Below are 23485 nucleotides of genomic sequence, written 5' to 3'. Positions count from 1 at the left end.
TCTCCAAGTAGAATTCCTATTTACAGTACTAATTCACAGAAGGATGACCAACGCTGCTTCATCTTCTTCCATATTGCCCAAATCTGGAGTTGCCAAGGAGTTGAACACTGTATTAAGGAAAATGGAACGAGGGGGAGAAAGAATGGGTTGTGCTAGCATGATTAGGCTTACCCGTTTCAGACCTATTCTCGAATGTGAAAACAAGGGAATACGCACCGAAATAAATGAGCCCCAAAGCCAAAAACACACCCAAATAAGCCTCCTGATCTCTCTTGTGTAGCCGTATGAGTAATTGGAATGCCATAAACAGGTTCTGGAACCATGTACTGTTGATAGGATGAGCTTCTTTCAACAGGCGTATTTTTAAATACCGGATTAGATTCCACTGCACTCTCTTGTGGATGCACCTGAGCTTGACCTGGATATGTCACTTCTGGGGCAGGTTCGAAACTGGGTTGCGAGAAGGTCCCATAGTTCTGTTCAGCTTCAAGCCATGGCGGTAAGGGTGGAGCCGATGGCTCAGTGGAGGAGGAACAAGCGTGGCAATGGTGGCAGGGAGGAGGTGGAGGAGGATAAGGAGGTGGGAGAGGATAGTAAGGTTGATGGTTCTTCCTTTTCTTTTTCTTTCTTGACCAGAACTTGAGCTTCTTCACAGCTTTCATCATGTTCCTCATGGTGATGCAGGAGGAAGATGAACTTGAACTCGGAAAGACTCAGTGGGACGCGAAGTGCAATATGGATTTCTCTGTTGTTTGTGCCTATAAAGTGTTGTCGTTGGGGAAAAGAGAAGAATTGGATGAACCGTTGGTAAGAGCGTGCTGGTTTGTACACTCGCGTTTTTCGACTTTTAAATTTATGACCGTTACACGCCCAGCAATCCTCAATCATCTTCCACAACATAGAGCCAGGTTAACTTTACCCCACATTTTAGGTCCATTTTAGGCCCTTCATTTTAGTACTTAAGTCGGCAAATTAACCATCGTCGGCCTTCTCGTCCATTTTTAATTTTATCCCTTCATTTTTGTTTTTAAACCATACTTCAGATTCATTTCAGGCCCTCGGGCTACCATTTAAAAAAAAAAAAAATTTACAGCTCAAAGGACAAAACGAAAACATGTAAACTCATCACGGGAATAAAAAGGCACACGTGCTTAGAGTTTTAATTATTTGTTTATTAAACATCTTTTTTTTTTTCCCGCCAGCGATTAAACATCTCAGTTTGTATCATTTCCTTCCCGAACTATTAAAAAACCGTTTTTCCTGCACTTAAGAATTTTAGTTTGGAAAAACATTCTAAAGCTAAATTCAAGCAGTTGAAAATATTATATAATCCCGTGTTAATAAATTAATCCCTTAATACAACAATAGCAGAGTACAAAACTATTAATAGTTAACAAGACAAAAATCCATTTTGCACAAGAAACCAGAGAATACGTACAAGGTACCATAAAATCCGAAGGAAATGAAGGAAAGAAAAGGGCAGGGGAAGAGATTCTAACCGGTGAAATCAAGCCGAAATTTCAATATCATTCCTGATACATATATCAAATCAGAAATCTCATAACAAATTGACTTCTTGGTTCTCGTAGACCCAAAACTAGAACAGGATCTACAGATCACTCACTCTGAAAACAGGTACCTTGAACCCTTCCCAAAAATAAAGACATTGCCAACAAATTTTCTTCCAGGAAAGATATAAACAAGTATTAACTAAAGAAAGTAACATGAACCAAAACTTAAGAAGATGCTAAAAAGCCGCTGGACAGAAACCTGCAGCACCGAATAGTCGACCATTAAAGAAAACTGCTCGGCAGAGTGAGTTACTGGTCCCAAACACCGGAACGGTACTGCTACTTCTCAAGGGGAAAAAATGGCTCAATATACATACATTAACTAAAATTCAAGGATTATATGTTTATATACAAAAATGAGAGGGCATAACAAGAAGTAAATAAGCCAAAAACAAAAGACGGTGAAGAAAAAGACAAAAGCCATTCACAATGTATATGAACACAGGCATACTCACATTTCCTCATGCTGGCAGCTCATTCAAAATTGAACAAGCAAGGGCCATGAAACACTTGCCAAAATCCAGGGAATAAAAAAATTATTAAAAAACGCCCCACAATAACCAAGGCTACTTCTAAGGAGGATCAAACGGAAGCATACTAAAACCGACCTCATGTTGCAGCTAGACAGTAGACGACGCTATGGCAGCAGCACCCAAGCACAGTACACCAGTGACATGCCCTTCTAGAGGCCAAGATGAAATGCTTGCCAAGTTCAATCTCTTTTCTCTCAATAGTTCCTACTTCCATACCAAGTTTTATTGTATATAACAACTAGGGTGTAAATCCTAAAAGTATTAACAACCAGGCCCCACAATAGACGACTGATCCTGGTCCTCAGCATTAACTGCTGCTTCACAGTCTGGCTTGCCTGTTTTAGCTTCTTCACCAAATGAAAGTAGTGCTTTGGGCGAAAGCTTCTTCACCTCCTCTATGGTGTAAATGAAAATTTTCCTCACAGCACCACAGAACTCACTGCAGTAAATTTACAAAAAGTACACATCAATACAAATTAAAGGCACAAGTCTTTGTGCAAACAACATTTTATGACACAAATAAAAAAGTGCAACTAACGGATTGCCATTATAAACATACTTCCATGGAATATCTCCGACCATCATCACATCATCTTCGTTATCGGTGTAGACAACCTGCCAAGTTTTAGTGGATCCACAAAGCTCACCCTTGATGTCAAACATCTCCTCCAATTTCTTAAGCAGATCTTCATATCCATCAAACCTAGTCAAATCCACAGCCCTTCCAACAGCCATCCCTTGCATGTGAACCTGGAATATAATGATGTTGCGTATCAGGCAGCATATGAAAAAAGCTTGAGTTAATTATATCATACGATTTGTTCCACTTTCAAAAAATGGCAAAATGACTTCTCTGAAAGTAAATAGAAAAATTGGCGTCCAGTAGAAACTATTAAGATGTCGGTATTCATAAAAATATAGAAAACCAAATGATTCAGCACCAACTAAAGTAAAACAAAATGATTCAGCCTTACTACCTTTGTGCAGCTTCTTATTTGCCTGCCTAGTGCTTCAGGGGGAGACTGCAAACATGATTTTTCAGCATCACAACTTACTGAAGGAACATCAGCACAATTAACATTTGATGGTTCTGAATGCCGATCAGATTCAGCAACAGCATATCGAGAAGACCTATCATCTCCTACTCTTCCTGACAATGTGATCGGCAACACACTTTCTTCTACATTAGAATTCTCAAGTAACTGGATCCCAAAGAGCCTACAGCCATTTCCAGTGCCTTGTCTCTTTTCACTGGATTCTTTAGGGGCCATTGTCTCCAAAGAGTTCTCCGCTCTATTGGACCAATAAGTTGCATTATTAGAAACAGGACCCATAGAACTGTTCCCGCCAATACCTAGAAAGTTAGCAGCAGTAGGATTGAACTTGGATGATGAATAGAGGTCTCGTGCATGTTGGTGATCACCATAAGAGAATGGCTGAGATTTATTAACTGATTTCCAGACACCTGATTAACCAACAAAGTAAGTCATGCATCAAAGAAAAAGATAATGTATAACAAAATCAGCAATGAAATTTGTGAAGTAAAATCACCTTGCAAAGAATCAGGCACTGCTGATGGTAGGAGGGGAGGACGTGCCCTCTTGTTTCTTTGGGTTGGTTGGGAATTTGCCGGAGTGGTGGTATTCACAAGTGGCTCCAATTCCCAAGGAGAAACTCTATCAGGTCGCAAGATTGAAGAGGGTTCATCCCATTGAACCTGAAAAACAACACAAGTCATTAAATACGGATAGATAGAACATACCAAAACCATTACTGTGGTTAAAGGATAGAGATAAGTATCATAGAATGAGTTCACAGAGTAGGGCACCTTAACCCTGAGCTTTATTTTAACTGCGGGGCAAAATACAACCTTCTTTTGTTGGTCATTACCACGAAAAGAGAGGGGGGAACGTAAATGCCAAAAAAAGTATCCAAAGTTGGCAAAACCGATATTACAAATAAAAACCAAATGAAGTATCCAAATATGATGAACACATCAATAAACCAAACTGGTTCCGTATGCATGTGTATCTGTGATGCGTGCTAACAAACAACCAATAAAACCAAAACAAGATATTCCAAATTTTTCATGTTATGGTCAGAGTTATTCAATGTTTCTTCATAGCATATAACAGAAACATACAATATGGTAACATACATTCACATATCAACAATGCAATGCAAATGGTCTTGCAGCAAATGTTTCCCTACAATACACTGATAAGTGATATCAAAAAGACTATTTTTCTCAACCGGAGAAATTCAAACTAAGTTGCCTGTCAAATTTACAGCGTAAGTCAATTTTCTAGAACTTGATATAAATCCATCATGAACAAACAAAAAGCCAGAAATTCATCATCATTGACAGTTCAAAACACAGAAACCAGTAAACTAGTGAATAAAAACAACTACAAATATAAAAATAGGCATAACAGCACAATAGAAATAGTGTATATTAACCTTTAATGAGCGCCACTCAGAATCAGCCCAGACAGGTGAGATATTATCTCCAACCCCAACAATTGTACCGCTAAACCTGTAACCAAGGTGGAAGGAGGTTAATTAGATGGCACCGCAAGCTAACATGCAAGCGTGAATTGAGGGCAACCAGCTCATGCACCTTCTTTCAGGAACTTCATCGCCTTCAAACCTCATCTTGAATCTCATCCCAACCGAAAACTTATGACTCTTAGCTTCAAGATACTTGTTGACACTCACAATAAACTCCGATCGGCTTGTTCTGAAGACAAACATGGATAAGTCAGCAGGAATTTATCACTCAATAAAGAGACAAAAAAGAGCATATAAATCTTGGCCAAAAACAAAAAACACAAACATTATCTCGAAACCAAATATATTTCACACATGGAAGGAATACATACAATACATGGAGAACACCCACAAACTAACAGTACTAACATTATGAGCTAAATAAACAAGAATAAACAGCAATTGCATGTTGTTAAATACAAAACCTGGGCTTGTAAAATACAGAAAACAGAGTTCCAGTGGCAATTGCATGAGATGCAGTGGCCAAAACACCCAGATGCATACTGTGACTTGATATAACAGATGAAGGCATGTTATTTTGCTGTCTCATCAGCCTCCTAACTCCAACACGCAGCTCCCCATTTTCACCTCTGCAATATTGTAACATTTAGCCGAAAAAAATTATTATCCAACATATGAAATAAAACAAAAGTGGGAAAATTCAGGTATAATTTCCTTGCCCAAATGTTGAGTAACCAGTGCTATTTATCAACTTACCTCAGGAATATAAATGCGTCACCAGCAACTAACTTCTTGGAACTGACAAAGACACTCCACCCAGTAGTCAGTAAGTGGCGCCTAGGTTGCCCTGGAAATTAATGGATCAGTCAGTAGCTTCCTGATTATAAATATTAAAACTTCTTCACAGAAAACCCACACTCCCCCCCCAAAAAAAAAAAACACAAAGACATGCATGCATGTGTGCACAAGTGAACCTAAAAAGATAAAAATGCTAGATGGAACATATCATAGTTCCCTTTACAGCACCAACAGTTCTAATACCATTATTTATTGCACCATAGAATTCTGATTGAGAAATTATAAAAAAATTATATAACTAAAAAACTGATATGTGAGGAGAGTACTTTTCTGTAAGAAAACTACTCAAATGTCAAAAGGCACTTCTTATTTTAACAGCACTATCATAAAATATCACTTTTCTCCAAAAACAAGCTTGATCTCCAAAAGCAGCAAGAAAGCAGGCCACTCAGCCGGCATCATCTTACAAGAGTTATATATATATACGCGGGCGTGTATTCATGCGCACATGCATATATATACCTATGGAATGCAATTTTGTAGGCAAATTCTGCTGTAGAGATACGTATAGCTTCAAGCTGGACAACAGCAGATGCATATACTAAATCTTTATTGGTACTCTTTCAAGGCTAAAAAAAATACATGAGATGATAAAATACTTGATAAAATATTACAGAAAGATTAGCCAAGATGCTGACCTCGGAAAATATGCCTAAAATGCCATTCATTCCCATGCAAATCAGTTGCAACCAATTCCTGCCATGGTGGCTGCTGAGACATGTCCTGGACAAAACATGAAAAAAAAAAATTGAGTAGAGAACAGCTGGTGAAAAATATAAAATCATGATATTTAAAAAAGAAAAAACCAGCTAACCAAGGGTGGCAAACATTCATCTGCATGCCTCCGAAGCACAGAAAATCCGCCATGGGTACTGGTGTCAGATGCAGTGAGTGTTTTACAAAAGGAATGGACAGTGCATCTTGAAGGTTCCGGCAGAGGATCATCCGGACTACTCAACTCACTTTGCTAAACCAACAAATGGAAGGAGAAAATAAGGCAGGAATTAGAGAAAAGAAAAGAAAAAGTAGGGAGCAGATGGGTGAGAAACAGCTATGACAGAAAATTAAAATTTGAGAGATAAACCAGACGGAAGAAAGGTTTAACTACAATAACAGTGCAAAATATATAGAAAAAGAAAGCACTCACATCTGTTTCTGGAAGCAAAGTTATCTGTGCATATACTTCATCAGTCTCAGGTTCAGCCTACGGCAACAAAATAATCAAACCAAACTATTTAGTAAGGATCATAGTAAAGCTGGATGAATTCCCAAACAAGTAATAAATTTTAAAAAAAAAAAATACAAGGCAATAGAACAAACCAAAACTCACCCGAAGAAGAACATTGACCACTTTGCATAAAATTTTAGATGGCAGGTTGAAGGAAGGCATTTGTTGCTCTGCTCCTTGATGCATAGATGCCTCAAGCTAAAAAAAATATAGAATCACACGTAAGACAAAAGGAAAATACATAGACTACATGGTACAACAAAACGAATATAACCATAAAATCAGGTGTCACAAATCATAATATATTTCACCAAATAGTCAAAGTAAAATCATGGTAGAAGCCAACAGAGAAGAGGACAACATAAATATATGAATAAAAAGCACTTAAACAAGAATAGTAAACAGGCAACCTCTGCAAAGTTTGGAATCCAATAATTACTGTGAATTAAGATATCTCCCTCAAGAAATCAAACCAAGTCAGACAAAAAGATATTGTTCTCTCAAAAGTGTTATAAGTAGCCATTGGGAGGTGAATAGATGCTAGCAGGAACTTAACCCATTGAAAAAAGGATGAATAAACAGAGCATCCAAAAATTGGACCGATGCAAGGGTGAAAAGGTAGCAGCACAAGCAAGGACCATTATTTATAGCGTACAAATACATCTTACTCAAAAGCAAACTGAGAAAATTTTAAAATTCACTAGAACATTAAATACCTGTTCCATATGCCCCTGAGGAAAATAATAAACTCGTTCTCCTTCACGGGGAAGAGTGACAAGGGGACCAGCACAAGCATGCCACAATTCCTTGTACAAGTCATCATTTGTCGGCCCTATGAAGAAAAGATGAAAAGATGTGGCCATATAAGAGGCACAAGACGCACAAAAATATATTGCAAGAAAATATGCACACTATTTAAAAAAGTTACTAAAATAAATTTTTCCTTATTTTATTGCTTAGGAGTTTGGTGGCAACAAGGTCACCAACAAAAATCCCGTATTTGCATCAAAACACATGCAAAATTTAAATTATATTGCGTTCTCTACCATCAGACAGAAGAAAGAGAAAATGGAACAGGCAGACATCATGCTTCTAGTGATAAGGATTATCGAATCATGGGAGGAATAAATAGATGGCAAACAAAGTATGGGTTGGAAAAAATTATCAAGTAAGAACTATAAGCTTCACTAAATGGCACTGCATTAACATCAATATAATGAAAGGTGCATAAGGTTTATTGACCTTGTAAAAGCAGGGTTGCTCAGAAAGTGACATCCAGCACATTAACGTATTTTAGTCACGCAGAATAAAAGTGGTAACCGATAATTAAAGCATAAAAGCTTGTAAAGTCAGTAACAGAAACCATTAAAGTAAATTAGCGACAATAATCATCATGACCTACAAAAATACATTTTCTAGTGGATAACTACTCGTAAACAAATGCTTTAATTAATAAATCCTGCAACAAAACCAGACTACAGATATGTCTTAATAAATAATTTGAAGTATTCAACTTCCTCTCTGGCCCTTTTGACACAGCCCAACACAAGTCAGGAGAAACATATCACAAAAGCATGCATTCATTTCAAGTATTACAGTCTGCCACAAGTAATCACGTCATATCATATATTAGACTATGCTTTCACCTCTTTGCCCAAAGAATAACATGTTTAACCATTCAACATCACCCAGTGATAGGATTACCAGTACCCAATCAAATTTAAGGGTAACTTGAATACAATTATATTTCAGCAAATAACATAACATAAGGATAAAGAATAGACGGATAAACTCAAACCTGCTGGTTGGTTTCCACCAGGTGTCTGATTTGAAGCCATAAATGCCATAAGAGAACAACACAAATAATCCTCAAAACAGCAGTAAGATCTAGAGCCCTGAATTCAAATCTGTTATGTATTTCTGTTACACAAAGAAAACAATGCCATTAGTTTACTTAGAAAATACACTAAAACCATTTACTTAGACAACAATCAGCTATTGACCACCAGCCACACCAAAGGGCTCCGATGCCGCTTAAGGAAAGCCTTTTTCAATGTCGCTCAGCTGTTTTTTGCGCCCAGAGAAAGAAGGTTCATTATTTGACTTTTAAAACAAGAAGTTGCGAACCAAAAGCGTGAGCCTTTAGCAATTCTAGAGAAGAACGGAATGCACAACACGGATATTTTCACACTATGGTCAAACAAAACAGAAACTGCATGTGAGAAGGGGCAAGCAGGAGCGCATCGAAAAGATCCCGAAGAATGACCAGTAATCGACATTCGATCTCTATCTAAACGATTAGAATCAGCACCACCTGGATCCAAGTAACAGAGTAACACCAATTTGGCTCTATCCATTTCAAAAAAATACTAATATCAAACAAAGGATACTCATAATAATAACAATCCATCCCAGATATTTCCCGCCGGCTCAACCCCATTTCCAATAAACCCAAAATATCCACTACCCAATATAAACCCACACCGAACACAATATGAACTAAATCAGATGTGAAATCAATGAGGGGCCGAGTCAAAATCAACACCCAGAAGCGAAATAAGTACAAGAGACCACCAATTTCTTATTGGCATTGAAAAAATAAAAAACGGCAGAGTACCTTGAATCAGTTGACCTCCGGTCTCCAGTTTCCAAACAGCAGCAAGTCGCTAGGGTTTCAGACAGAAGAAGGAAAGAAAGGAAGAAAGGGTCTCAGTAGATCGAAATTCGATGGACGAAATCGTTGATAAGGTCTTTGCTTGGTCGAAGCCGACACGACCCCCCAATTCCCTGCCTGCCTCTTTTTCACTCTCTCTCTCTCTCTCTCACGCACACTCTTTCTTTCACGGACTCCTCTCTCTCTCTCTCTCTCTCTAGCTGTCTGTGCCAGTCTTATTTTTATATACATAGGCACAATTCTATCTTGTCGTTGCTTTTCTCAAATCGCGTGTCTGCTTGTAGGAGGGGATGGACTTGACCATCCTTAAAACAGAGAGAGTTTAGGAGGGTGCGCAGTGCGCACTCCATCCCCTTTTCCTCTGTCTAAAGTGCTGAATCATCGAAAACAGCGATACAATGCGTACCCTTAAGCCCCTACAGGTTCCCCGTTGTCCCCGTGGGAGCCGTCTCCGCCAGCTGAGCAGAATAATGACATTTAATATTATTCTATACACTTCTATACTCCAAGTAGAGCCGCAGGTTTCTCGTAATTTATTATACTTTAATTTTATCTGATTGGTCTTAGAACAAAATTCACCACTCACTCTTCACCCAAAAAAAAAAAAAATTAACTACTCACTGCCTAGCTTGATCTTAATTTTAAATTTTAATCATATATAATCTTTTAAAGTGCAATATTTTTAATATTTAATATTTTTAAAAGAAACTCACATGCCAATAAAATATTAGAATGTTATGTTTATTTTTAATTTTTAACATTATTAATTATTTTTTTTAGCTATGTATAAATATCCGAGACAATCCTAAGCATCAATTCCTGTTCTACTTTTGGCCAAAAAAAATTTCCTGTTCTACTAAACCTAACTTTTATTTTATTTTATTTTATTTTGGTATATAAACCTAACTTTTATTGGTTTCATTAATATAATTTTAAAAGAAACTTACCCGCTGCATCCACAAGTTTTTTTTTTCTGTGACTGAAAAACCCACTTGCTCTGAAAATTTTTGCTAAAGCCCAACCAAGCAAAAACAACTTATTATGCCCCAGCCCAAACATGCTTCCCCCCTCTCGATTTAAATGGGTTGACCCGAGGGAGTACTCCATTTTGCGGGCTATAAAATTGAGTCCAGATGCAAAAACTGTTATGTGCATGATCTTGTTATCAAATGCAACTTTTATCTGAAATAACTTTAATATTAGGCCTCCTGTCTATAATGTTAAGTTTTATTAAGGGAAAATTATACACAAGTCTTATAGAAGATAATTAATTCTGAAAAAGTCTCTCAAAATCCCCAAATACTTCCTAGGTCCCCAAGGACTTCAAAGCAAAAAATTAAAATTATGAAATTACCTATTTGCCCTCACTAATGGAAAAAGTTGTGATTAGCTGCTGTGTAGGTTGTGACTCTATGTTGTACATGTTGACATTCGATTGGGTGTTGGTTGTGAATGGCTCAAATGTGGGTTGTGATTAGCTGCTATATAAGTTGTGACTGTAACTATGCATGTTGTCATTCAGTGAGGGCAAGTAGGTAATTTCACAATTTTAATTTTTTACTCTTAGGTCTTTGGAGACTTGGGAAGCATTTGGGGATTTTAAGAGATTTTCTTAAACATAATTGTCTTTTATAAGATCTACATGTAATTTTCCCTTTTCTTAATGGGACTCATCTCACCCTTTCATCTATCTTATGTGTTCCATGATCCATGTATGCCTGGGCCTATTGGATTTGAGGGAGGGTAGGGGAGGAGAGTTTTTAACCTTACCATGTTGTTTTTTATTAAAAAGACCAGGAGATAAGAGATTTTTAATGATACTTTATTTTGTTCCAAAGGGGAGGAAAGGTAGTAAGTAGTTTATCATTATATGTTATTTTATAGTTTTTTTTTTATTTTTATATTATATAAATTAATTTGCACCTTGTTTTAAGTTGTATAATTTATAAAAATTCACGCTCATGCCAACGTGTCGATATATGCATAAAGAAATTGATATGATGTGTTTTTCTATCTCTAATTGATATAATAATAATTTCGAAAATCAAATTAACAAGTTTGATCCTTGTAAATCCATCTAGTACTTTTTGGGTAGCATTATTGAAATTATTAAATTTTTTTTTTTAACTTAAACTTGGTTTGGGCAAAATGACCAAATAATATTAAAAATATGAGCAAAACTCATATCTTATGGATAAGCAAAACGAAATGGCGACAGCTGCTGTGTTTTCTCCCTAATATTAACTCTTTCCTTTTGTTGTAAACAATAAATCAGTGTGAGCGAGAGCTGTAGGCGATGTAAGGAGTCTGAAATAATGAACAAAATGTGGAGTTTTTTTTCAATGGGCAGAAATGGAATATCACAAAATAGATAACGGCAAGTTGATCACAACATTTGGCTCCCTCTAAAGAAACCCCAATTTGGGGAACCTCCCCCCCCCCCCCCCAAAAAAAAGAAAACCAAAAACTGATGTAGAAAAATTCTGAAAAGAACATTTAAGTTATTAAATAAACCTCTTGGTGAAAAGTTTAAAGAGTTAATTATTGATGGAAATACTTTAGTATAATGTAATTCATATAGCTATCTTTACTTGGTGAAATAAGACTTCTTGCTATTGATACTGTTTAAATTGTCGTGAAAACAAATGAAGTGCCAAAAAATATCAAAAAAGTCTACTCGTTTTAAGAATTAGTTTAACCATCACAACCAGTATAATTGTATTTTATTTTATTGTCAGAACAGTACATCCAAGCAAACATGGCATTACATCACAAGCTTTCACGTATATCAACCGAAAAGGGGAAAAACATTGTATAGAACCATCAACACACAACATAACAACGAAGAAATACTTGTAATTAGGCGAAGCAAGCTCCTTGTAAATCAACGGATACCACCAGAGGAGAATCACCCTTGTCGACAACAATTGTCTTGGAAATCTTCTTTGTTGGGGTGAACACCTCCACGTTGTATGTTCCATGGAAGCCTCTAAAACCAAACTGCCCCTCTTCATCAACATGTCCATGACTGTGAGACAGCCATTCTTGCTTCAGAGCAAGGAATCTTTTCCCGGCTTCATTGATCTCACCTTCTGCATTCACCAAGTGTGAATCCTTCCTGCTCATAAACAGTTCCCAGAATCCCCACAGCATTATACCATCCACAGAAGGATGAGCAAAAGCCTCCCTCATCATCACTTCCAAGTCATCTGCTCGCACGAATTCATTAGTCGACGAGACATCAAGCTCTGTAAACCAGATTGGTAGACCAAGAATACCCAGTTTATCTAAGGCAGAACAAACAATAGGTCCCATTGGACTATCTATGTGACCCTGAATACCGATTCCCCCAACCTGTGCACCTTGCTTTTGCAGATCAATAATATGTTGAATGTATTTTTCTGGATATGATCTGGTGTCAGACCCATCTTCAACATGATAATCATTTACAAATAGGGTAGCAGATGGATCTAGTTGATGTGCAGTCTTGAACATGCTTGCCCTGATGTCTTTACCTAGTCTGTCTTGATAAAATGAACCATGCATCATTTCATTATTCACATCATAATGCTTGAACTTGCCCTTGTAGCGAGTCAGAAGCCCGGTCAACCTGTTTTGGACAGCCTTCATCAAATCATCTTTACTCAACGATTTAATCCATTGCTGAACTGCGCCATCCACTTCCCAAAAGATACAATGTCCACGAGTTTCTATCTTGTACTTTTGACATAAGGCTAACATATCATCCGCGTCTTTATAGTTGAAATTTCCTTGTTGTGGCTCTGTCCAATACCACTTCAGCTCATTCCCAAACACAGCCCAGTTAAAATGTTTCACAAAGAAATCAACAAAGTCTTCATTGTCAATATTTGTTCTGTTGACGCATGATCCAATAGGAAAGTCGTTCTGCATTTGTCTGACTTTCACTAAGGTTCCGAGATTGCTGCCTGGGCTCAGTCCTGAGAATTTTAGAATAACATCACGCTTACGGATCTGCAGGGCATCGAACCAGAAATGTTTCAAAAGACGGTTGAAGGTCTTTAAAAATGATTGAAAGTGGAAGTCGTGCAATTAATAAACAACAGAATAACAAAATGACTAGGCGTTAGAATCTGAACATAATTCTCTTCCTATTGATTGCATGCAAGCGTTTTAGTATCTTGTTCACATTAGAAATGGTTTCACAAGACCTCTGTTAGATCGCAGATCTAATAATGACTCACTGTCGTACAATATTCCAGATGAGATAGCACAGAGCATGCTACTGGATCAAAATCATGAGTTACGACTGACAAAAACAAGCAAATCATGTAACTCTTGAGGGATGGGGTATTACTTTCGTGTTACATATTCAAACCAGCTTAAGAGTAGACATATTAAGAATTTCTATGTCTCTGAATGAAGATGTGGTTTTCAAAAGAAAAACATCTATAAATCATTAAAATCAAAGCTAGATATTACCTTATCTGCCTCCTTCCTTAAATATCTAAACCTTGTTTGTCTATCAACTGGGAAGATCTGAAGACCAGCAACCATTAATTCTACACCAGAAGCAGGACCTTGGACATAAACCATAACTTTTGACGGCTGCTTCTCAATTCTGAAAGACCCACCAAGCTCATACCATCTATCGTCAGAAACCTCAACTTGTCCACCATTCACCCACTGGTTGTCAACACCAAGGGCAACATTAACATTTTGTGGACCAGTCGATCCTGAACCAATGCGAACCCAAGCAGATACTTGGTAAGTCAAGAAAAGTTTTAATTTTTCAGTGATAATCTGAGCAGGACCCATCCATGTTTGCGTGCGATTGGTTACAAGGATGTAGCGTCCACTTAGTGGTTCATGAAGGCCAAGGGATTCTCTTGCCATTGGAGGAATAATATGTGGAGAGCCAGTCCCAACACTTAAAGTACAATTGCCGAGGGGAAACCATCCCTTGGTACCATCAGCCAAATTGCTGTTCTCAATCACATTAACTCCAAAAGCAGCATTCTTCAAACAAAGCAATCATTTAGTTAGGAGCTTGAAATACATGGATTTGGCCTTACATTTAGTTTACCTTAGGTCAATATTTAAATCTTTAAAACGAATGCACAAAACAAAATTCTATGAATTGATAGCATATAATATTGGCAAAGCAGTTTTCGGCACCTTAAAATCTGGTGGTGTCGAAGGAGGTGCTTTAGCTGCATGCTTCAAAACTAAAGTATTGACAAGAATGTCGGTTCCTGGTGGGGGACCTTCTAAATAAACTACTACCTTCGACGGCGAACCATTTAAAAGGAACTTGCCTTGCATTTGAACCCAATCTTTATCCGTTGCCTGCACACTTTAGCATATAATAGATTCGTAAAGCAACTAAGAAATATCAAGGAAGCTTTCTAATATCAATTATCAACTGCAAATCAAACTCATGATCCTTTTATTATATTATATGTGAAGAAACTGGCCATACTACATTAATTTTCCTTTTTTTGTCATCTTATTTTTACCAAGAATATTTGCCAGGAATGTCATATCCCTGAGAGTATGTGAAAAGCGGTTCTATCATCTTATGAAAATAATAAATAGAAAAGACACTTACTTGGCAATGCCTATATATTGCTCTCGATTATCTGGTGTTTGGACCCACAAGGTAGCCCGTACGTCAGCAGATGTGACATTGTTCCCATATATCCGAACTAAAGCAGTGACCTCGTAGGCGAGTTTACGCTGCACTTTTCCAGTGATCTCTTGCTGAATCCCATTCCAACTTTGTGTGCGTTCTGTTGCTGATGCAAAATATTTCCCAATTTGAGGCAGAATTTTTCCATCTGCCATGGAGTTATGCAAAGCAATCTTGCAGCCTCTTCCAGACCAATTATTCAGGCCATCATCAAATGTTGGGTTTACTATGATGTTGCCATCTCCAGTAGAATCACATTTGGTGCGTGCAGACTTAGAAAACAGATATGAACGTGTCTTATGTAAGTGTGTATTAATATATAGATTGTTAAGTAACATATACTTTAAACTACTGATATTAAACTTTACTGAAAATGCTTGGATTAGAAGTGCAAATAGAAGCCAGTGTTAAAAACACATAATTACATGATACTCATTGGGACTGGAACAGGTGATCTCTACTGATTGTACGAGCAGGTCAACCCCAGGAGCAGGCCCTTCTAGATAAAATATAACCTGATCAGGCATAGTTGGCAAGGAAAATGTCCCTTCTAACCTTGCCCAGCTGGCCTCTGTTACTGAGGTCCTGAAGAAAGTAAAAGTCTTAAATATTTTTCAATTTCATAGGAGTGAAAGGTGAGCTACAAAGTAATTATGTACCTCCCAATGAACAAGTAGTTAGTAGCCGAATCTCGATGTTGTAGCTTAAGAGTAGCTAGAACATCAGTATGCCCCTGAGGAAGCCCAGCCACTCCAACACAAGCTGAAACCTTGTAAGTGGAGCCAGCGGAAATTTTGCCTGTGATATCTTGTTCAAGACCCTGCCAACATTCCTTGCGGCTAGTGACAACAGCATAATTACTATCTGACTCCATTAACATTCTTCCTTGAGAGCCTGATTTAGCTGAAACTACGTAGCCATGGCAGCAGTTGGGATGCCAAGACTCTAGCCCTCCAGAGAAGTCATGGTTTAATATGATATTAGTAGACTTGCTCTCACTTGAACTAGCGGCATTTCCTTCCATGATCTGTCAAGTAATGAAAAATTAAAAAACAATTAGAACCGAAAATCAAAGAATAAATTCATGTCTGATTGATACAGCTTCACACATATTCGAAAATGTGTTCAAAGAGAGTGAAGAAAAAGCAGAAGGAAATAAGTAAATCATCAAGTAAGACTGACTGGCGAACATCAAAGCGTATCTAGTTGATTTAAATTTTATTTTTTTGGAAGACTCATTGCAAGAATTCCCTTGAACTCTTGTCTTATTTTTGACACGCGGCATCTACAGTCTATAATTCAGTATTAGTCACTGTCAACATGTTTGCCTCAGAACAAGTATGCACAGCCCAATTTATTAATAGGTTTCAATATAACGCAGCTAGACTAAAAAAAAAAAGCAAAAAAACAAAACAAAACAAAACGAGTAACCATAACCTTAGATACAATTAGAGCAAAATTTTAAGATAAGCAATGTCATGATCTCAGGTTCCATCCATTGCGAGGCCACTAAATCGTGCAAGATATGTTGTCGATGTCTATGAGAGTAAATATAAGTTATAGACAGTGTGATGCAGTCATTGCGGCTAATGCTCGACACTTCTGAAAAATAAAATGAACGAGAAACCTCCGGAAAGCCAATGCAAGTGTCTAAAGTATCGCACAACAGCGAGTGACAAAAACTCAAAGAGCCACTACCTTCCTGTCGCTTCCAGGATTGTTCTTTTGCGTGGTTTCCATAGTTTCTCTGGTCCTCTAAGCCAATATAACAATCAACGAGAAGAGCTTCAATGAGAAAAATACCAAATAGCCAATCAATACAAGACAGTAATATGACCCACTTAGAGAATACAAAAGGTTAAGTCAGTTCCTTGAGAATGAAAGGGGGGAAAACCAGGAAAGTACCTGAGGATGACCACTGTTGAGGTGACAGCGGGATTTGGAGACTCTGCTTGTGAAGCAGCAGGCAAAGAACCTCTTCATTATATACACGAATTGCTCAGCAAAATTGCAAGTGAAGGTTACGGAAAAGGGCGGGGCCAACAAACCAACCAATCAGAGAAATCCCTGTTGGAAAAACCGTTTGCTTTCAATCCTACCTGTGCTATGTGCGAATTTTATCCAAGACAGCGGCATCAAATTAATTTTGGAACCAATTGAACACTTCTAAAATCCCACAAAAAAAATTCATCTTTCTGTTTTTTCCTTCTCCGAGTGCTCCAGTCTTTCTGTAATCTTTTGCTTTGTCTTGCAGATAAGTAATGCTTGAATTGAAATGGAAGCCTAGGCCTCAATGGCCGAGGATGTTTATGATCCTTAATCTTAAAATAATCTCCAACCCATTTGCACCATACTTCAATTTGAAGATAAACAAAGATGAACTTTTCCGGAGTTAGGTGCACCATACTCTTCGAATCTTATGATACTGAATTATATGTTAAAGTTTCTATTATTAATCACGGAAAAAACAGATTTACTAAACTAAATTGTCAAATAACCACATTAGACATAATTGAATTCAAAATGCATGATAGCTTACTCCAAAAATTCCTTCCACAACCCATTGCGTCGTTCTTCGCAGGACCAACTGAACCTGGGGATCAGAATCGATAGTTCAAGCTTGAGCTGGTCCTTCTCAATAACGAGATAGAGGAGGACGTAAGGGTGATTCGAACGTCAAATTTCAACGACCAAGCACCAAACATGGCGACATGAGATTTCAGTTGCTTCCGCGCTGCAAACATTCCGGGAACTGGAAACAAGAGTTGGTTTCTTTTTTGAATTTTTTTCACACGCAGGGGGTGGGGGTTGTTACTCTGTTGTCTTTTTCTTCTTTTTCCTGCATTTTGCCATTTTTTTAATTTTTAAAATAACTTGGGTTAATGTGTTAGAATAACAAATTATAAAGTTTTCTAGGTTTTAACTTAATATTTGTTTAAGCAAAAGTATACATTTAGTGATTTGGTTTTGGGTAAGGTTTTAATTTGATCCTATAAATTTTAAAAATATATTTTTAATTTTTCTAATCCTAAAAATACTAATTTTAAATGATGATCTTTGTAATAGTTATGATTGTTTTGAAAATTAAACTTAATATGTTAGTATTTAAAAATATTTTAATAAAATTTAAAATCTCATTGTTGTTTTTTTTAATTCATGGTTTTATAGTTAAAAGATTACAAATATATTTTTTAAAATTAAAAAATCAAATTAAAATTTTATATAAAATTAGATGATTAAAAATATATTTTGGTCTTTTTATTTATTTACTTACTTTTATGTAATTTATAATATTATTGAAAGCAAGAGGTAATAAATTCTGGAATAAAAGATCGTGTTTAAGTTTTTAATATGTACAGATTGTAAAATACAACATGTTCTTGATTTTAATCGAGGGTTAAGGTTCAAATTTATGTTGAAAATTTACATCCAGCAGCATTGGGTGTCTGAATTTTTTTTATGTAAATTTATTCTAAAAATTTAAAATCATAGTAATATTATTTTGTACTATTAAAAATGTTAATGTCTGGTGGCAGCATTTTTAATGGTAACATTCTTAATGATAAGGATAATATTACTACGATTTTAAATTTTTTGAGTAAATTTGTATAAAAAAACTTTCAGATACCCACTACTCCTGAATGGAAGCCTTCAAAACAAATTTACACTTTAACCTTTTAATTTATACGAGATAAAATGTTCTGTAATAAAATAGGATGTTATTTTTGTCTTATCAAAAACAAGAAATCATAAAACAAAATAAGTGGCTGTTTATATTTACATGATAATAAGTTTTTTTGCTGGTGGATACTAAATTTTAAAGCACAACACTTCATATGAATGCAAAGTATAATAAAATTAAACTAAGAAAATGATTTCAAACTATTTAAATTTTCTAAGCGAACTCACCCGGGTGCTTTTTTTTAAAGGATAAAAATGCATCAATAATAAAATAAGAGATACAAAGTCAAGTCAGAAAGCCCCTAAGCAATGAACAAGAATTAAGCATGATGACATCTCTTAATTTGACATTAAGCATGATGACAACTCTATCCTAGAAGCTAATTTAACATTGGAGGAAGAGAAAAAAAAAATAAGTAAAAAGAAAATATCTTGATGCAAGTTGTTGATCAAGAATTTGTTTGGCACTTTTATAATATACTCCTCTAATTCTTAATATAAAATCTATTTAACTAATTTGATTAGATTACGAAAGTTAGGTAAGTTAGTTAATTATAAAAAATATGATATGTTTTTTTTTCTAAAACATCATAATCATCTTTCTTAATACCATCTCTTTCTCTTTTACTTAATTATAGCTGAGAGAGTATTCATAAGGGTAATTTAAAAAAAATTGATAAATATGAGAAATAGATCCTATATTTATAACCAAAATCAATTTAATAATTAGATGCTATATTAAGATCTGAACTCCTGCGTTAAAAAAATAATGGAGAATTCCTAATTCAAAGTAAATTAGATGTGAAACTTTGAAAGCCAGGATATCAAGTATGAGTTATGGCTGTATGATTTTTTTCCCAACATTTCTTTTTTGTATCTATTGACCTTGAAAACAAATCCAATCCCAGTTTTATAATATGTCTTCTGTTGATGTTTAATGGTCCAACCTTCTAAATATAAGAACTAATTGACTAATTTAAGTTAATTAAAAAAATAAGTTAAGTTAGTTATTTATATTAAATAAGTATTGTCTTTCCTAAAATATCCTTACTAATCAAGTTGATTGGTTAAAACTACTATTATTGAAAAAACTATCTTAAAAAAAGTGAATATAAGAAACAAAGTGGATTGGGATCTTATATTTAAAATTAAAATAAAAATCAAATAAAATCTTGTATTAATAACCGGAGGTAGAATGTTCAAGGTGAATTGCCTTTGAGGAAGGAAAATTCTTGCATTGCAACGCCTGATCTTATGAAAAGGCGACAGATGAGAAAGACATCAAGTTGTGAATTTCTTTTATTACCATTGCAGGAGAGGAGATTTTTTCCTGAAGAATAATCTTGTTCCTTTTCTTCCAAATGACATTCAGTCAACTAATGATTTGCTTTATCATTTCTTATAGATGATCCTGATGCAGTTTTGTAAGATATTTTTGAGTCAAGAGTGAAAATCATAAATCTGGTTAAAATCAAGCTTAATAGATAATCCTCCAAGTCAAATGGTTCGGCAAAAAGACATTTAGGCATGTTTGGATACAATGAAAAGTGCTTTTTAAAAATATTTTTTTATAAATTGAAACAAATTCCTTCACATATTTATTTTGTATACCATGAAATCATTTCTAAAATCATAGTTTGGTTTTTTTTTGTTGCTAAAGTATAGGTATCTTCTTATTAGAGGCAATCGTATTCGAAGTACTGTCGGGCACTAAATGTGGGCACTTCTCCCAGTATGGATTCGAACTTTAGTTCATCACATTGTGAGAAACTAGCCCCTTCTGCTAGACTCAACCTCTGTTGGTAGTTTGGTTTTCATTTAAATACCCTTGCAAAGGTAAGAAGGAAGGGCCCATTTCTTGGCAACCCAATCCATATTGATTAAAGTTGGCCGAATGATGTTTTTGACGGGCTGGTCTTTTAGCCCAATCTTTACATTGACCAAGAAATGCTAATAAACCTGCCCAAGATGATGAGCCCAATTCTCTGGGTTTTTATGAAATTCTTGCTTTTTGCCAGCATTTTATGAAATTCTTGTAGAAATAGGGGAAATCCAATATATAAATCACAATAATGATCATATTAAAAATTATTATTAATTTTATTTATATATCTCTGTCTTGAATTTTAAAAATATATTAACTAGAAAGTGACAATATTTTTTCTGACGTTAATAATAAATTTTTAGATCATCATAATAATTTTAATTCTTGGAAATATTACAGTTTAAAATAAATTTAAAATTGATAAAATCTGATCATTAAATATTACAGTTCATTTTCTCGCTCACGATGCATATATATTTTTTGCTAAAGCATAGGTATTTTTTTATTGAAGGCAATCCTATTTGAGGCACTATCGGGTATTAAATATGAGTACTCGCTTACGATGCATATTTATATATATATATATTTTTGTTAAAGCATAGGTATGATTCCATTGGAAGCAATTCTATTCAAGGCACTGTTGGGCACTAAATGTAGGTACTTCTCCTAATAAGAATTTGAACCTTAGTTTGTCATATTATGAGGACTAGTTCTTTCTGCTAGACCCGTTACATTTAGTGCCCAACAGTGCCTTGAATAGAATTGCTTGGCCGCGCGAGTCCTCTACTACCGAAGCGGCCAATCGTCGAAGCAAGGCCGTCAGAGATCGTTCCGGTGCCGGAGTGGCTCCTTTAATTTCCGATCACTCTCTCTGGACATAATCAATGCCGCCCAATGCCAATGGCTTCTCAAGGACATTCATATTCTACAAACCTCATCGATTTCTTCTGCAGTAGAACTGAAATAAGCTCATTTTATTTATTCTTGGTATCCAGTTTCAAATGTATTGGTTTAACCTCAAATGACACTTAATACGCTTAATTCAGGACTGTTTTTTGAAATGCCTGGCTAGGCGTATTGAGAGCCTTTATTTTAGCTTGTCACATTTGCTAGTATCATAGTTAAGGGTGTTTGGATGGAAACCAAATCATGGTTTCAGAAGTGATTTTATGGTCTACAAGGTAAATATGTAGAGGAGTTTATCTCAATTTGCGGAAAAGTGCTTCTGAGAAGCACTTTTTAGGGTATCCAAACACTCCCTTAATTCTTCTTATGATATAGAGCACTAACTGCTCATTGAAATGCCTAGCTTGTCGCATCTGCCAGCATCATAGTTAGAGGACTCTTCCTTGGAAACTTCTATACTATATGAGTTATGCTCAGGCTCACCAATTTGATTGCTAACAATTTACGAGGCTATCTGTGCTACCTTCGATAGGCTAAATAGTTGAGAAAAATTCTCAAATGAAGCAAACTTGATAATTTAGTGAGTTTCTTACCAAGTGTCTGTGATCAGGTTAGACTTAACAGTAATGCTTTTTTTTAATGTGTATTAAAGTAAGTGAAACATGTGCATCTGGCAAGAGGAATAGGCTTATTCAAACAACCACTATGGATTGTGTCCCTGAACATGAGATTTACTAATTAGTGAATAAACATTGCATCTAAAAGATGCATGCTACGAGACTGATGAGCATGGCAATTGCCATGTATTTTTATAGCTAATAATATTATTAATATTCCAGATGGCGCTGGAAAGCCGGTGAATAACTACATATTGGACAACATAATGCGATCGAGCCATAAAAGGTATATGCAACTAAAGAATAAAATTGCAACAGTTACGTTCCAGCCAAAAAAAGAGGTGAGTGCTCGATGCGCATGTCTTTCTGTGAGAAACATTGTGGCTATAATTATAAGGTATTTTGTTATAACATAATTCCGCAAACATCAACAGATATAAGGCTGTTTGCAAAATGGTGTTTGATCGTAAAGGCAAGCATATCGCAAGCTCTCCATTAAAAGGCGATATAAACTGATCTCTTGTTATGATGTTACCGCGATCCTCTTTATTATCTTTAAAATATCCTTTATATAAACTGCATTTTTTTGTATTATATGCTTGTTGCCTTCATTTTATGCTTTACCTCTTCTTAGAGATATAGCTTGAGAGCTGGACATTGGAACCCTAATCGTTTCTATAGCTTCTGTAACTTTGTACGTCCCCTGTAATTGAGTTGTTCAAAAGTGGATAAAAGATATATCTTCCTTCTAAGAAATGATAACACATGTATCTTTCCGCTGACACTTGGAATCCTTATAGCCTTATGCATTTATGCTTATTCGTAACTGCGGTGGCAGGTTGTAATGGATGAGCAGCAGGGGTTAAATAGAATTTCATTAACATGATTTACCGTGCAACCAATTTATTCACAAAGTGGTAACTAGAAGTTGAGTTTTAATGCGAATTGTGAATTGAATGCTGAAGTTTTGGTTATATGGTGAATTTTCTTCATTGGATTAATAAAAAAGACATTCTCATGCAACCATTTGTTTGAGTTGATGCTAAGGTAAGGTCATTACTGATTTATTGCTCTTGTTTTTCTCCACTATCACTATGTTGGCCAAGATTTGATTTGAACTTGAGGTGTGGCTAATTGTCCGCGTTGCAACAAGAAAACTTGTCCCCATCTCCGAAGTTAGAGGTCAGGCTTCCTTTGTCCTACTGGGCCATTAGTTTCTACAAGGTGGATTTGAGAGGTACAATTACGACTTCCATGTCAAAAACTGAAGATGGTGAAAAGAACAAAAGAGGATTTCTAAATCAGGATTGTATCATAGTTTTACAACTTAACTTGTCTAGGATGCGCGCTGAGATTTGTCATGGCAATTATCAGTTTGTACTATATCTCGCATCTTTGATTTCTAAATGG

The 23485-nt window shown here is 35.9% G+C and overlaps 2 protein-coding genes across 5 annotated transcripts; both read right to left on the bottom strand.

Annotated features, from left to right (window-relative positions):
• Nucleotides 1–1854: 1854 nt before the first annotated feature.
• On the bottom strand, nt 1855–9567 carry LOC114721226 (auxin response factor 1). 2 transcript variants are annotated; one of them, XM_028907054.1, is made up of 15 exons: nt 9319–9567; nt 8500–8621; nt 7418–7533; nt 6804–6899; nt 6621–6677; nt 6288–6440; nt 6112–6196; nt 5372–5462; nt 5080–5244; nt 4725–4844; nt 4565–4640; nt 3656–3821; nt 3082–3569; nt 2664–2854; nt 1855–2543 (listed from the first exon to the last, which is right to left on the bottom strand). In XM_028907054.1, exons 2-15 carry the CDS (start codon nt 8546–8548, stop codon nt 2366–2368), a joined length of 2031 nt encoding a protein of 676 aa, XP_028762887.1. In that variant the 5' UTR covers nt 8549–8621; nt 9319–9567; the 3' UTR covers nt 1855–2365. The 2 variants fall into 2 exon arrangements, with proteins under 2 accessions (XP_028762887.1, XP_028762888.1); XM_028907055.1 differs by having other exon boundaries at nt 8500–8608.
• A 2497-nt stretch (nt 9568–12064) lies between these two features.
• On the bottom strand, nt 12065–17797 carry LOC114721225 (endo-1,4-beta-xylanase 1). 3 transcript variants are annotated; one of them, XM_028907052.1, is made up of 9 exons: nt 17586–17797; nt 16952–17399; nt 16745–16801; nt 15706–16073; nt 15472–15631; nt 14966–15318; nt 14533–14710; nt 13837–14373; nt 12065–13368 (listed from the first exon to the last, which is right to left on the bottom strand). In XM_028907052.1, exons 2-9 carry the CDS (start codon nt 17027–17029, stop codon nt 12235–12237), a joined length of 2865 nt encoding a protein of 954 aa, XP_028762885.1. In that variant the 5' UTR covers nt 17030–17399; nt 17586–17797; the 3' UTR covers nt 12065–12234. The 3 variants fall into 3 exon arrangements, with proteins under 3 accessions (XP_028762885.1, XP_028762883.1, XP_028762886.1); XM_028907050.1 differs by having other exon boundaries at nt 16952–17113; XM_028907053.1 differs by lacking the exon at nt 17586–17797 and having other exon boundaries at nt 16745–16831; nt 16952–17031.
• Between the last annotated feature and the right edge of the window lie 5688 nt (nt 17798–23485).

Source organism: Neltuma alba, unplaced genomic scaffold, assembly GCF_004799145.2.
Source record: "Neltuma alba isolate B1F8T4 unplaced genomic scaffold, ASM479914v2 tig00012014_pilon, whole genome shotgun sequence".
Taxonomy (NCBI): Eukaryota; Viridiplantae; Streptophyta; class Magnoliopsida; order Fabales; family Fabaceae; genus Neltuma; species Neltuma alba.
Note: the sequence above shows the minus strand (reverse complement) of the source record. Positions and strands in the feature narration are given on the sequence as shown.